We start from the raw sequence: 16,310 nt of genomic DNA, 5'->3' as shown, positions 1-16,310 counted from the left end.
AGAAGCCTGTAAAGATCCAAATGGCTATATCTACTAAGCAGATGGATGTATAAGCTGGAAGTCAGCACTAGAGATACATATTTGAATTATTAGAATACAAGGGCAGTTGAGACTCAAAAGTGTATAAGATGCCCAAGGAAAAGAAAGAATGGAAAAAAACAATGAAACAAGGATGAAATTCTGGAGAATAGCAAGGAGGTGTGGAAAGAGGAGGAACTCATAGACATTTGAGAAAGAGCAATTATAAATATAAGATGTGACACAGACGGCCAGTACCCCCTAATACTTGTGTGCCTTTCTCCTTCCTTAGAACACACTAAACTCTTTATCTCAGACTTCTGCAGTTAAAGTCATTTGAAAACATTCTGGCTAACAAATTTCTCACATGATCCTCTATGATCTCTCTTCCTTTAGTGGAAGCTTGGAAGCTGCACACTGAAAATGGCGGCATCAGCTTTATGGAAGGAGCCCAGTCCCTCTAAGGACCTGAGCGGACTCCAAACACTGCATGAAATAGCAACATATTTTATCATATGTCTAAATCATGAAAAAAAAAACCTATGCTGTCTGTACCACAAAGGAAGCTGTAATTCCTCTCTGGTATTTCATATAAAAAAGTTTTAAGTGTCCAGATCCAACATTAACATAAATTATCATGTGTTAAAATGACAAACAAACTTCACAATGAACTTAAGAATAAACACTAGAATTAGAACAAAGCATTTTCATGAACTTCATGAAGAGTTCCATTTAATCCAATAAAAGTTTCTTTCTTTTAAAATTTTATATTACTTTTGACTTTCTAAATTCACAAGGCAGATTTATAAATTCACCAGAGCCTATATGTCCTTCTTAAAGCAAATTGAGGCATTTCTTTGTGCTATCAAAATGATCAACTGTATTTGTATAGTTTGTATAACTTTTACTTCTGTGAAAGTTTCCAAAATCCAAAGTAATTATTTAAGGAACAGTTTAAGCATGTACAAATTGCTAAATCTTTGGGGAACAAAGGACTTCTGAAGTACAGAAAAATGAGAGAACTAATAGTCATCAATTTATGTATTAATGTATGTTCCCAAAGAGTCTAAAATAAGACCCTAAGTTATATAGGGAATCTAAATATTTTAAATGCAGTTTTATTCATTAATCATTTATTCCAAATAATAACATAAGTTAAATATAAAACACTAAAATGACAGTCATGAGTACTCCTACATATTAACCCTAATTAATTTGTTTAAATTATGTCATAAATAAAATCAATCCCAGTAAACCATCTCAAGGAAGCTTTTCTTTCTAAGTCAGGAGACTATATATCTATATTTTAAAAATATATTTACTAGAATGTATATAAATACATGTATATCTTATATATACATGTACAGAATTCTTTTAAAATCACAAATATTCAAATAGCAGAATATAATAAAATGTACTTTACACAGAATCTAATTTTTTATAATTTAGAAAGAAATCAAGATAGTAAAGTGTCACAAAATTTGATATCTAAACACAAACTATCCAAGTACTCATTCTCCCACTAGGTTCTCAGTGCCAGAACATTGGGGAATATTTGTTGAGTCAATGAATAAACTAGTTTCTTCTGTATTAGAAGGCACACATACTTAATAGATGTGATTCAACCAACATTATAAATAGTAAATATTACTAGTCACATTACTCATTTTCTTACCAAGAAAATATTGTTAGCTCTACTTAAAAATTTCATTTTTAAAACCATTTAAGATAGATTTTTCCCTTCTCTACACACAGGAGTCAATTTGCAAAGCCAGGAAAGACGTATTACTCCTTTCATTTTCCCTTTCCTCATTACCTCTTAAGTATTCAGCGGTATGTTGGGTATTAGTTTGCATCAGGGTATATGAACAAAAAGAATATACAGACAAGAAATAAATTTCATACTCTGTCTTCCTTTCATGGAAGACTTAGAAGCCACACGCTGAAGATAGCAGCATCACTTTTAAAGAATGAACCGAGTCCCTGAATGGCTCCACGGAGCTAAGCTGAACCCAAACACTATAGGAACACCACATTTTCATAAGGCACAAAAACCCTGAAATTGGAGTTTACAATTTAGAACCCAGCTGAAGCAGTGCATCTGTGTTGTAGCTCTGTCTGTCTAGAGGAAACATCTCTAGAGTGACCCAGGTAGCCCTAAAAGCAATGATGGAATCTGGGTTGTAATCAAGAAACTCACCATGGCTATGTGCACATATTTGTTTGAACACTGTTTAAAAACATCTCCTAAAAAGTCAAGAAACCTGGATCAAATTCTTGCTCTTCCACTCATTAACTTATAATTGAGAGCAAACAATTAGACATTTCTAAGTTTTCTTTTCTTCATTTGTAAACAGCCAATTATCCATTAAATAAAATGGGCTGGCTCACTTAGGCACTCAATACATGTTTGCTTTCAAACAACCACCCCCAACCTATTAACACAAGGGCTCCAAACTCATATACCTCGTAAATCTATGAAAAAGACAGTTATTGTCATCATATTTGTGGTACAAATGGCTTTTTACAACATCTGTATGTTGGGTTTAAAAAAAATCTACCTTAAGAAAAAGAAGCCAAACTTGGACTTCCCTGGTGGTGCAATGGTTAAGAATCCACCTGCCAATGCAGGGGACATGAGTTCAAGTCCTGGTCTGGAAAGATCCCACATGCCGCAGAGCAACTAAGCCCGTGTGCCACAACCACTGAGCCTGTGCTCTAGAGCCCACGAGGCACAGCTACTGAAGCCCTTGCGCCTAGAGCCCGTGCTCTGCAACAAGAGAAGCCACTGCAATGAGAAGCCCGTGCACAGCAACGAAAACTCAATGCAGCCAAAAATAAATAAAATAATAATAAATTTACATTAAAAAAAAAAGAAAAAGAAGCCAAACTAAATAAATCCTGAACAGGCAGGTTTTAGAATGTGTATATTCTTTTTTTTTTTTTTTTTTTTTTTTTTGCAGTACGCGGGCCTCTCACTGTTGTGGCCTCTCCCATTGTGGAGCACAGGCTCCGGACGCGCAGGCTCAGCGGCCATGGCTTACGGGCCCAGCCGCTCCGCGGCATGTGGGATCTTCCCAGACCAGGGCACGAACCCGCGTCCCCTGCATCTGCAGGCGGACTCCCAACCACTGCGCCACCAGGGAAGCCCTAGAATGTGTATATTCTTATGAATTTGTTTTCTGTAAGTCAGATGTTTAGAAGTAGCAATATATTTTCCTGTAAAAATAAGTTTTAAGATTCCCAAGCTAGTTTATTTAAATACAGCCAAAATATGGATCTAATTGGTGTTATATGACCATCACCACTTTGAACAAAGACTTCAGTGGAATATATATTCAGAGTTCCAGCTTGGGATGATCCTTGGGAGGTATCTCTCCCTACTAAAATCCCAGTAGCTAGAGCATAGGGACTTCCTTCCACCAGTCACGACTCTAATCTTCTAACCTATTAAGAGGTAGGGCTAGAACACTGCCTGTTCTTCCATACCCATCCCACCTCCACACTCCAAACTCAAGGAACATGTGCATATAATCCCTTAGCACAAGGATGGAAATAGGGATGGCATAGGAGGGGGAGGCAAGAAACTTGGGCCTCTCTTAAGGGTGATTTAAAAAGTAGGCAGGCACAGAGTATGACTAAGAAATGCAGATTTTTTTTTCAAATCTCTCTCTTTCATATACTTACTACCACTGAAAAACCAAGCAGAATGAGGGCCAAGGACTAGATGGAGAAAGCAGGGCTGAACAACATGGAACCTCTTGTACAGTGGCAACTGGATCAAATTTTCCCTTCTCCTACTTCTCTCTGCTCTACTAGTATTACAAACAAGAGAGATGATGCTCAGTCCTTCCATTAGACCGTGAGTTCTTTAAGGATAGGTATCATCTCCTGCACAACTTCATACCCTTGGTGCCTGAAAATCTGGCACACAGTAGGTGGTCAAGACATGTACTGCACGAATGAATAAATATAACGGTAGTCGGTGCTATGAGCCATCATTCAGAACCCCTTTGTAACTGCAGGGCTTATTTTCCTATCTGTTGGGAATACTGCTGGCAGACAGTCTTCAGCTCTCTGCTCTCTTAGGGAATTGCCTCATCTGAAGAGAGCCATTTTGATCCAAAATCATTGTGCTTCTGGGGCAGTTTGCATCTAAGGATTGGGGATATAAAGGTCCATCTCCCCTCACCCCAACTTGAGACAATTCTGAGGACCATCCCAACTTCAGAGCACCCCTTTGGGGTTGTTGAGACTTATCAAGTCTAACCTCTCCTGTGGAAACTGGGCTTTGTTCCTTTGTATGGCACTGGTCCCCAGAGGCTTCCCTGGTAAATTTGCTACACTCTAATTTCCATCTCAGAGTCTTTCAAAATCCCAACCAGAGACAACAGTTCAAAAGAGGATCTAGGTCTGGCTCAGACTGAAACCACCAAAGGAAAGGTATTTGACTTCACATTAAAGGTCATATAAATATAAAAGGTTTTTTTATAAGTAAATATAAAAGTAAATAATAATAATAAATAAAAGTAAATAATAATATTTATTATTATTTATTATTATTAAACAAATTATTTATTTAATAATTATTATTATTTAATAATAATTATTAATAATTAAAATTATTATTATTATTAAATATATTTATAAGTAATAATAAAAGTAAATAATACTTATATAAGTAAATATAAAAGGTTTTATAAAGGCTAAAGAATGAACTCTTTTATTCCTAGCAATTTGTTTCCATTTCAGCCACTGTAAGTAATCAAGAGACCTACAGTATTTTACAGAGTGAAGTAAGTCAGAAAGAGAAAAACAAATGCCATATGCTAACACATATATATGGAATCTAAAAAAAAAAAAAAATTTGTTCTGAAGAACCTAGGGGCAGGATAGGAATAAAGACGCAAACGTAGAGAATGGACTTGAGGACACGGGGAGGGGGAAGGGTAAGCTGGGATGAAGTGAGAGAGTGGCATGGATTTATAATGTACTACCAAATGTCAAATAGATAGCTAGTGGGAAGCAGCCCCATAGCACAGGGAGATCAGCTAGGTGCTTTGTGACCACCTAGAGGGGTGGGATAGGGAGGGTGGGAGGGAGATGCAAGAGGGAGGGGATATGGGGATATATGTATACGTATAGCTGATTCACTATGTCATAAAGCAGAAACTAACACACCATTGTAAAGCAATTATACTCCAATAAAGATGTTAAAAAAAAAAAAGAAACCTAGAGTATTTTGAGGACTGCTTCAAAAAAGTACATCTGTTTTACTATCATGTAAACTACTAATGTACCAAGTTCAATTCTCAACTTACTTAAAAGAAAGCAAAAAAATTTAAACATTAATGAATTCAGTGTAAACATGGTATAAAGCACTGCAGAGAACAGAGCTGTTCTTATCGTGGGTGTTAATCAACATGTGACATGATAAGGAATTGTTTTTCCACTAAAAATTACTCAATATATTAAGCACAGTACTTTTAATCACAATTAACGGTTAAAAATATAATGCTTACATAAAAGTCATTGTTGAAATATGGAGTTACAAATTACCAGAACTATTCAAGGCACACCTCAGTAAACAAAACAAAAAACAACAAAACTGATGAATAACTAACAAAACTATTTGCTTTATTTTGGACTCAAATAATACCTTAACCCTACAAGAATGGTTGATGAGGTTTAACTATGAAATTGAGGTTCAAGAATTATTTCAAGCATATAAGTACTCATTTTTTCAGATTTTTTTTTAACTGTAAGACTACCTGCCAATTTGCTAAATAGCATGGTTTGCACTAGCCAGGTTTTCTAATACCACTTAATAATTCATGCTGACTACTAAAATCTGGAGGTTTTACCAAAATGTATAGATAAATAGATTCAGCTTTCCTATAGAAGTTAAATGAGTGGACTACATACAGCAAAAGTTTGTCTATAACTCCTGGAAAATGGTCCAAAAGGCATTTAGCAGATGTGTATATACTACTTTCCAGGATAAGAGATTCTTAATTCTATGTGTACATATTTCAGAAAACATACCTGGACTTAAATCATCTGCTATGTGGGAACTGAAGAAGCATGCTGAGTGACACTGAATACCAGCATGCCCTTTGCCATATTACTTCACCATTACATTCTCTTCTTTTCTTTCAATAACACAAAAGTTAACTAAGTAATATTACATATCTGCAGAGACATGTTTTAAAAGTCAGAAAATGATATCTAATTAAAGAAAACTGAAAATGGCAGGGTACTGGGAGGACCTGGTGCTAGTACTAATACACAGAAAGCATTTCAGCCAAAATTAGTATCACTGAATTGCTATAATCGGATCCCACAGAAATGTTTCATTAATTTATTTAATCCTTAGCTTTCCTATCATAACATAAAAGCAATCACTCAGAACCCATCTTTATTTTTTAACACTGCTTTTATTTAATTGTGCTTTCCTCTGAATATTCCTGCACATATTTCCTTGTTTGTTGCCTTCTATAAAGAAATGCATTAAAAATCAGAATTACTATTAGCTTCATGTATAACAGCATAATATTCAATTTCTTGCCAAAATAAAATTCAGTACCATATGAGTCACTTTATTTTGTGGGTTTTTTAAAAGATGGTTAGCCTGCAATTAATTATTTAGAGGGGCAGCTTCCTAACGGCAGATCCTCCTTCACCTACAAAGAAACACAGTCATCTCTTAAAATTTATGTCATGTGGCATATCTAAGATGTATTAGGCCTCTGTCACCTTACCATGAACACTTCCTAATGTAATATCCCCAGCAGCAGAAGATAGAAATGATGATTCTGTGTAAAGACACTTGGCTTTCAGCAAACCATCTTCAGTAGATACATTAACAGAACTTCCCTGCAGTTTATCTACGGTCACAGTCTAGTAAGAGAAAGACTCAAATCAGTTCATTATAAAACGAAGACTGGTAAAAAGCCAGAATTAGTGGGCAACTAATATGTACAGTACACGGCCAATTTATTGACTTCAATTCCCCAGCTCTAATTACAAGATTATGAGCAACAGTGTTTTCTCTGTGGAACAGACCCATTATATTCCTTCATTTATTTAGATCTTCTTTAATTTCTCTTAATAATGTTTTATATTTTCTATGTAGAGCTCTTCATCTTTTGTTAAATTTATTCCTATTTGATGTATTCTAAATGTTATTATAAAAGATAGCTTTTTAAACTTCATTTTATCTTAACTGGCTTTTATATTTGACCTTAAATCCAAAACCTCACTAAACTCACTTAACTGATTCTAATAATCTACCTGAATTAAAACAATTTTTCTACATGCATAATTATATTCTTTACAAGTGATCATTTCATTTCTTCCCTTCTAATCCTCATATTAATACTGTTTTTCCTGTTCTTTCCCGCCTTACAATCTGGCTGAGGCCTCCAATTTAACAGTGAATAGAAGTGATGAAATAACAAGTAAGCATCCTTATCTTATTCCTATTCTCAGAGGGAAAGCTTACAACATTGCATCATTAAGTATGGTGTTTGCTATAGATATCTTCTAGATCCCTTTTTTTTAGATTAAAGAAGTTCCCTTCTATTTCAAATCTGTTTTGTTGTTGCTGCTGTTTAACTCATGAATGGGTTTTAAATTTTAGCATATACTTTATCTGATTTTATTGGACTCTCATATGATTTTTCTCATTTCATCTGTTAATGTAGTGAATACACTATTACTTCTAGAATTTTTCCACTTTACATCTAATTAGTCAGTAGCTTTCCACTGAACAAAATGGAAGGAATTTTGTATTTATCCCTAAACTTCTCTAACAAAATTCAGTATACATTTATGTCTCAAATATTGAGCCCAATGTAAAAATGAAGGTATCTAATTAAGGATTCCAAATTATCTTTACAGTATTTTAAACAAATGTTTTATAAGCATAAAGTGAGCATTAATATAAAATTGTTGACATAAAAACTGAATCACTAGGAAGGCTTGTCACAGTTTTGCCCAGGGTCAAATTCAAGCATTACACTGAGGTATTTAAAGAAAGAACATCATTGTTTTTCAACACATTGGCATCAGTATTATATTCAATCGTTATACTTCCTTCAAAAATTGTTGAGTTCAAAATATTATTTAATAAGAATTGAGTTTCAAGAATACTAAAATATTAGAAGACAGATAAACTATGAAAAGAGAAATTAAAGTACCCAGAGGTTGCTATGGAAAGCAAACTAAAATTACTTTGCTGTCTAGATTTGAAGTATATAATTTTGGTTTTTAATGGACTTTTATTAGGTATATAAAATACCAATTGCTTCTTATCTGCTACAGCTAATTATGGATTCATAGGAATTTTTTTAAAATCTAGTTTCAATAAATCTGTCAAAGAAAGATAGATATTTTATATACATTCAGATTTGTGAAAATACACGTTTTGCATTCCTCAGTGTAAATAGTAAGGTTTAAAATTTCTGAAAAAATTTATGGTTTACCTACAAAATTTCTTCATGAAAAGTTGCTTTATGCATAGCTTAAAATTCTCCAAGTATTTCCATAAAGCAGACAACAAATATGAATACTCTAGCTTTTTATAAACAGTGAGGCTGTTTTAGGGAATATCAAAAGATAAATGTTGCAAGAATATTTGAAACTTAATTGAATTGGCAAGGGGGAACTTTTGATTAGACTCTCCCCACAACCAAATAAAGCTTTTAAGACACTCCTTATGAGTATCAGGAAAATGCCAAGGATTTACTTTGTTCATTAAACACTAAATATCTTACCCTGTAGGAAGCTAAAAACTATCCTCCCCTGCCCCACCAAACTAAATGAAAGCAAGCAAAAGTACAACACTCCTCATCACAATAATACAGCTATTTTAACCAATCAATCCGTAAAATTAATTTCAAAGAAATAGAAAATTCACTAAGGGCCATATATAATGCACTATATCAGATACTAACTAGAACAATTAAACCTAGGACACCATAGTTTACAGCAAAATATTGAGGATCTTATTTATAGTTACTAATGCTAATGGAACAAACACTCAAAAAAATAGATTAAACTGTACAGCTTGCTTATTAAGTGAAGTAGATATTTAAAGAAAGAACAAAAAGTAGATCCAAAAATACCTTTCTTAGAGAGATATTGCTATAAATTAATTTGCTTTTCTATACAAGAAGAAATTTTTTTCATAAAGTTATTATAAACCAACACTATAAAATAAAAATGAAGTTTTAAGGAAAAACTGTGGCCTTGTAGCCCAAACTAAGAAAGAAAGGTCAACTGATAACTATATTATCAATTCATTCAACAATCATTCATTCAACAATCCATTCATACAATGGATTTCTATCTTGTCTGTATCAAACTTAGGATACTGAAATTAACGATACAATTTAAAAACAGCCATTCCATATAAAATGATACATAAACAATATATTGTTAAGTGTTTATAATGCTCACTTGATTCTCACAATCTTGTTGAGCAGAAAAAACAAACAATACCATTCCTATTTTATGAATAATGAAACACAGTCTCAGTAAAGTTAACTGGTAGGTCTAGGACTGGCCAAATTACCTTTCCTGTGTTTTATTTACCTTTATCATCATCATTATAGTCGACACTATAATGGAGTTAGCTATGCAAGACATTATTTTAAGTACCTTATCTGTATTATGCATTAACTCATTTAATCCTCATAACAACCAGTGTGAGTTAATGTCATTACTATTATTCTATTTTCCAGAAAACCAAGACACAAGAGGTTAAATAACTCATCTGAAGTTAAAGAGCTTAGTAAGTGGCTGAGCCAGGATTCAAACCCAGGTACTCTGGTTCTCAATTACATGCTCTAAACCAATTCACTATGCTGCCTCTCAAATATCCAAAACACATTTCTATGGAAGTTGTATATTAAAAGTTAACATATTTCATAAGAACTTATTTTACATAAAACCTCAGAAACTTAGAAATATGCCTTAAAAATTAATACTATGCATAATATAAATAGAAAGAAATATCAAAACTGATTCTTTAGTACAACACAAAACTCCATCAGGCAGGAAACAAAATAGTATAACAGAAAGTAGGAATAAATTAATATTCAATAAACCATGAAAGTTGAGAGGATAAATAATGAGTGGAAATAGTGGTCAAAATATTAAAAATAGAAAATAATTAAGATTTAAATTCTTCTTTGATAGTTACATGTGAACATCAATATGCAATATTCTGCAACTGCAGTTGTCCAATTTCCCTTTTGCACCTCCAAGACCACAACAATCAGAGAGGTGAGACTAAATGCTGTCTCAAAACAGCTGCCACATAAAGCCAGGCAGTGTCTTTCAACACTTTTTAAAAAGATAAATTTGAATATTTGGGTTTAAACAGTCTCCCACAGGTTCTAAGAGAAAGGTGATGGAAAATAAAAGTGACAATTGTAGAACAATTAGTGTTATAACCTACCTTGTTTAATTATGCCAACAATAATCTACATATAAGATACAATTCCTCCCCACCAATTATCGGAGAATACAGCTGAGTATGGAATTGAACAAATTTATGACAAAAGAATCCTTGCAAATTGTCTAACTGTAAAATAAAAGGTGGCTCAGACCTTTCTAAAAGATTTAAAACATTACTGATCATGCTAAAAACTTGTGACAATTTATACTTCAAAATTATACCTTTATTCTTAATACTATGCTAAACCACAGAAAGCAACAAAAGTTGACTGAAAAAATGCAAACTGTCTTATAACAATCAAAGTTCCTATGGATAATAAAAGCTTTTGGAGAACAGTAATGCTGTCTAATGGTGCCATCTTGTGGAAAACACTGAAGAAAGTCGAGTTTCGAAATTCCTAAAATTGCCTAGAGGCAAAATAAACAGGTCTTGGAAAAAATACTCAAATAAACCTAACAATAAGAAAAATTTAATCCCACTTATTTTGGTATTATGTAATGACTGATTTTAACCCATGATCATTAAGATTAAAATCTCTTCAGAATTAGAATTCAATATTAAGTATTTGCAAGGGATGAACTGGGAGTTTGGGGTTAGTACACAAACTATTACATATAGAATGGATAAACAACAAGGTCCTACTGTATAGCACAGGTAACTATATTCAATATCCTGGGATAAACCATAATGGAAAAGAGTATAAAAAAGAATGTATATGTGTGTATAACTGAGTCACTTTGCTGTACAGCAGAAATTAACACAACACTGTAAATCAACTACACTTCAATACAAAAAAATTTTTTCAAGAAATATTAAGAATTTAAAGATGTTATTGAGGGAGTTCCCTGGTGGTCCAGTGGTTAAGACTTCGCCTTCCAATGGAGGGGGTGTGGGTTCAATCCCTGGTGGGGAAGCTAAGATCCCACATGTCTCGCGGCCAAAAAACAAATCATAAAACAGGAGCAATATTGTAACAAATTTAAATTCTTTAAAAATGGTTCACATCAAAAAAAAAAACTTTAAAAAAATAAAATAAAACTTAAAAGTTATAAAAAGATGCTACTGATTCCAAATAAGTAACTAAATATCTATCAAAAGTATTAAATCACAAATTTAAAATTAAATTGTATAATATTTAATCATCTCAGTTCAAGTTTGAATTTACTAATGAACTCAAATGCATTAAAAAGGGAATGTTTTGCCACAAATTTTGTAGAATCTACCCACTGCGTGAGCCAACCAGATGCAAAATTGCAAGTACTAGAAAAGAAAATTACAATCTTACACTTTTATCTGATGCATGAATATCTATATTTCCATAAACTGTTCCCAGGCAGATCACTTTACCTCCTTTTGTTTGAATATGTAATTTTTGACTCTGAAAAACAAATACAAAAATTCACATAGAAAAAGAGACAATAAATTTGACTTATATTAATAAAAAATGTTCCAACATTTTATACATTTCTTTTAAAATAATAATAAAGCAGTAAAAGAGGAAGTAGAAATGAATAGAAATGCACTGTTTGGAATAATAACATCAGTGAGAAAAGAATGTCAACTGCTGTTAAAGTGATTAAATAAAGCTCCTTGGACTCAAAGGAAAAAAAAAAGATACTTGGGTGTTCTGGTAGCTTCACTGAAGAAAGGGTTGGGAATCAAAGATCACAATGGCTAACTAAACATACATCATGATGAGAATGACAACAATAATCACTGTTCATCGTTATTAATATTCATCATTAATAACAGTAATATTTATTACTTACTTGGCATTTTCTTTGCACCAAATAACAACGTTCACTACTTTATGTGAACTAACATTTAATTCTCACAATTCAGAGATGGGTATTATATTTTTCCCATTTTACAGAGGAAGGAATCCAAGAATCAGAAAGGTTAAACAACCTTATCAGGTGACACATTAGAAAACAACAAAATCTAAACTAACAGAATCAAGCTCTGTATGATTTCAAATCCTACATTCTTATTGCTGGAGTCACCTGAAGAAGTATATATTCACACTTAGGATAACAACCCACTGACTGTTAAACTTTCTAGTACAACACAGCCCAGAAACTGGAACTAAATGAAAATGTCTCTAAGAAAATAGCAGTTACGGTTAGCCTCCTCTGCTAGATAAAAAAAAAATGTGTGTGTATGTAACACTTGATTTCACACTTGGCAAGTGTGGCAGAAACTATGATAGGTCCACAAAAATCCACTTTTTCCCGAAGTACAAAGTATAGCTGGGCCCATGAAGAGACAATGTTTTCCAGCTTCCCTTACCTCCTAGGTGCTGCTCAGTTCTTGCCAACAGAATATAAATAGAAATGTTATGTGCAATTTCCAGGTTGGTGCTTTTAGAAGAACTAATGTGCGTTCCCTGTGCTCTGCCCCTGCCACCAGGTGCATGTATATTACAATAAGGCTCTAACAGATAGCAGAGCCAGAAGATGAAGGGAACCTACAATACCTGAATAGAAATGAGTCACCCACACACTTGGACACAAATGAAAAATAAACTATAGTTGTGTGTGAGCCATTAGATGTTTGGTCTATTTTTTAGGGTAGCTTACTTCAGCTTAATATTTGCATAAGTCTTCAGTTCTACCACATCTATAAAGAGAAAAAGAATAGGTAAATACCAGAAGAAGAAAAATAGCAAAAGCAAACCCACCAATATCATAACCAGCAACAGCAGAGACGTTATCTAAAAACTGGGAAAAAAAATACAAAACAACCTTCTGGTTGCTTTACTCAGGGGGAAAAACAGTAAAACCTTGGGTAAAATGGCCCAGGAATGAAGTTTAAAAAATTCAGTGAAAAGGGCAAAATGAATCATTCTTAAAAAGTTTATCTATATTACAGCATGGTAGACTTCATGCCCATAGAAACATGAGTCAGAAGTCAAATTGTATTTAATACAGTCTTTATCAAGCAGACAAGTAACTGATGAACCTCAGAAAAAAGTATCTCCAAAACAACTGGTATTTTATTTAAATCAGGAGTTCTTAACCAAGTTTACACGACATTCTAGACACTCTGTGAAACTTACGAAATTGTAAGCAAAATTTCATGTGTGCATTTTTTCTAAGGAAATAATCATCATATTTTCAAAGAGGTCTAAAGCACAAAAATGTTAATAGCTATCATTAAGTTCAAAGCTCATCTAATTTCAAAAAATGTAAAGTAGATTATAAAATTTAAAAACATATGGATCTTGGGTGGCCTCGGCCTGCAGCAAGATTTCAGTTCCCTGCCAGAGACTGAAGTCAGGCAGCAGCAGTGAGAGCTCTGAATCCTAGCCACTAGACCACTGGGGACCAGTGGCCAGTGACAAGGCCCTAGACTATCAGCTGTGTAGAAATGAATTTTCACATAGAGACGGAAAGTAGTGAAGCAAGTAAAGTGTTTAGGAGGAAAAAGTACAGTTCTTGTGGATAGAAACATGGGTGGGCTCAGAGAGAGAGTTGCCACCTTGTGGTAGTTTGAATCACTTTTATGTGATATTTCTTCCAGGTTTCCTTTGACCAATCATCTTGCTTTGCCTGGTTCTGAGTCCGTATTTGGTATATCTCAGGATCTTCCCCGTGTGTGTGCGCATGCATCTCTCAGCCAAGATGGATTCTAGCAAAGAGGCCGATGCATAGTTGACGTCACTTACTCTGGGGTGGCGCCCCCTCCCTTGTGGACCTCCAAGAAGCCTTTCTGGGCATGTGTAGTTGGGAAGGTCTCCTTGACTTTGAGAATAAGGAATACGTGGTCTTTTATCTCTTATCTGGGAAGGGCCCAGCCTCCTCTCTCCATTGTCCTGCTATTGATATTTTGAAGTTTCTGGCCACAGGGAATGAACTCCAGCTGCTTACCCTGGGGCCCATCTATCTCCTGCCTCAATATGCAAAACAAAGTAGTTAAAATGTTTAAATAAATCAGAAGCTATTTAGTATAATATAAACTATTACTATTGCAATTTTTAAAAATGCAAATATGTGGCATTCAGTGAGTTAGTACTGCCAGACATTTTGCTTGGACAATAAGGAAAGGTGGAAAGAGCATGAGCTTGGAATGCAGAAAGACCCAAGTTCAAATTTTAGCTCAATTTATTACCTGTGGGAACCTAAATGAGTTCCTTTATCTCTTAGTAGCTCACAGTTTCTTCCTTGATAAAAAGAAGATAATTCAAGGATTAAATGAAGACTTAGCTACATTTCTGGGTACATAATAAGGACTCAGTAAACAGTAGCTGTTATTATTGCTATAAACATCTTATAACATACATCAAATATATTTCAAATCCTTAAAATGAGTGGAAGAGAAACTTACATTAATAGGCGATCACTAATTAGAGATAACGATATTGTACTATATTTAAAACTTAAACCAGATATTTCACAAAGCGTTCCCATTCTGAATTTAAGTCAGGTAAATCCTAAGATCTCAAGAATAATTCTCTTACCTCTTAATTCTCCTAACTACCATTAAGATTCAGCAGACCCAATTCTAATTCTTGAATTTCTTTTTTGAGCTATTCTATTTGTAGGACTGATATTTCATGACTTTTATTCTTTGTTAGAGGTCCCCCAAAGAATAAATAGAAAATTTACTCATTTTTTAAATAGAATAAAACTCATTCTATCTTAAAATTACCATAATGGTTCATTGGACTCCTCTGTAAATCTAAAATACATTATGGGATTTTAGTATTCTTATTTTTCATATGTCTCATAACATTTTGCTATTTCATTATCCTAGCAGTTATTTCATTATTATTTGTCAATTATTCCTAACTATGCTAGAAAATGTCTAAAAGAATAAGACAACAGAAGAATGATGAACTTGCTTCCAGTGATGGTTCTCAACTAAAGGTGATTTTTGTCCCCCAGAGGACATTTGGCAATGTGTGGAGATATTTTTCATTGTCCTAAGTGAGTGTGTTTCTTGGCACTTAGTTGGTAGAAGCCAGGAATACTGCTAACCATTCCACAGTGCATAGGTCAGCCCCTGACAACAAAGAATTTTCCAGCCCAAAATGTCAACAGTGCCAAAGTTGAGAAATCATTTTTCATTTTATGCACATAATGGCAGAAAAAAGAAAACTGACAAAATAGATCTTTCAGAATTATCAGACGGATCAAAAGATGATTGCAAAGAGACAGACAGCAGTACAGTAGCTTCTAAATTTGGCTGTGAAATTGAAAATCTAAGACTCTGAGTCTCCAGAGAACAATATTCTAGATGAATTTCTGAAATTCAAGCATTGATGAGTGACCAATATATTTATAAGGACAAAAAGGAACCATGGTATTCTCATCCATTTAGTCACTCAACATGAAAACTTCATTGTGCAATCTTTTACAAGAACTGGAACCATCTCATTTTTCCAAAAGGATATGTAATAGTATTCTTTAATCGTTTTTGATATTTGTGCAACTAAACTTATTTTTTTGGCTGCGCTGGGTCTTAGTTGTGGCACATGGGATCTTCGTTGCGGCATGCAGGCTCTTTCAGTTGCAGCATGCAGGATCTAGTTCCCTGACCAGAGATCAAACCCGGGCCCCTTGCATTGGGAGCATGGAGTCTTAACCACTGGACCACCAGGGAAGTCCCTGTGCAACTAAATTTACTGAAATGGTTCACATGTGAAGACATGCCAAAGGTAGGTGTGCAAATAAAAGTGGCTGGGACAAAACAAATAATGTAAAATTTTTAAATGCATCCAATTAATCATACTAATTACTGTTCATGCATCTAAAAATGAAAATGCTTTGCAATTATGAAGCAAAGATGCCTGACTTCAACAAAGTTACATACCACCAAAGTTCAC

At 34.0% G+C, this 16,310-nt stretch overlaps 1 protein-coding gene across 2 annotated transcripts in view; it reads right to left on the bottom strand.

Moving 5' to 3' along the window:
• Positions 1-16,310, bottom strand: part of FAM185A (family with sequence similarity 185 member A) — a 66,989-nt gene that overhangs the window by 46,515 nt on the left and 4,164 nt on the right. For both annotated transcript variants that reach the window (XM_060157233.1, XM_060157232.1), the window contains exons 3-4: positions 11,769-11,861; positions 6,780-6,918 (exon numbers count right to left, since the gene is read on the bottom strand). In XM_060157233.1, coding sequence (XP_060013216.1) covers positions 6,780-6,918; positions 11,769-11,861 — 232 coding nt within the window. The remainder of the gene's footprint in view (positions 1-6,779; positions 6,919-11,768; positions 11,862-16,310) is intronic.

This window comes from Lagenorhynchus albirostris, chromosome 8 (assembly GCF_949774975.1).
Source record: "Lagenorhynchus albirostris chromosome 8, mLagAlb1.1, whole genome shotgun sequence".
Lineage (NCBI taxonomy): Eukaryota > Metazoa > Chordata > Mammalia > Artiodactyla > Delphinidae > Lagenorhynchus > Lagenorhynchus albirostris.
The sequence above is the reverse complement of the archived record's forward strand: the minus strand, read 5'-3'. Positions and strand labels throughout refer to the sequence as shown.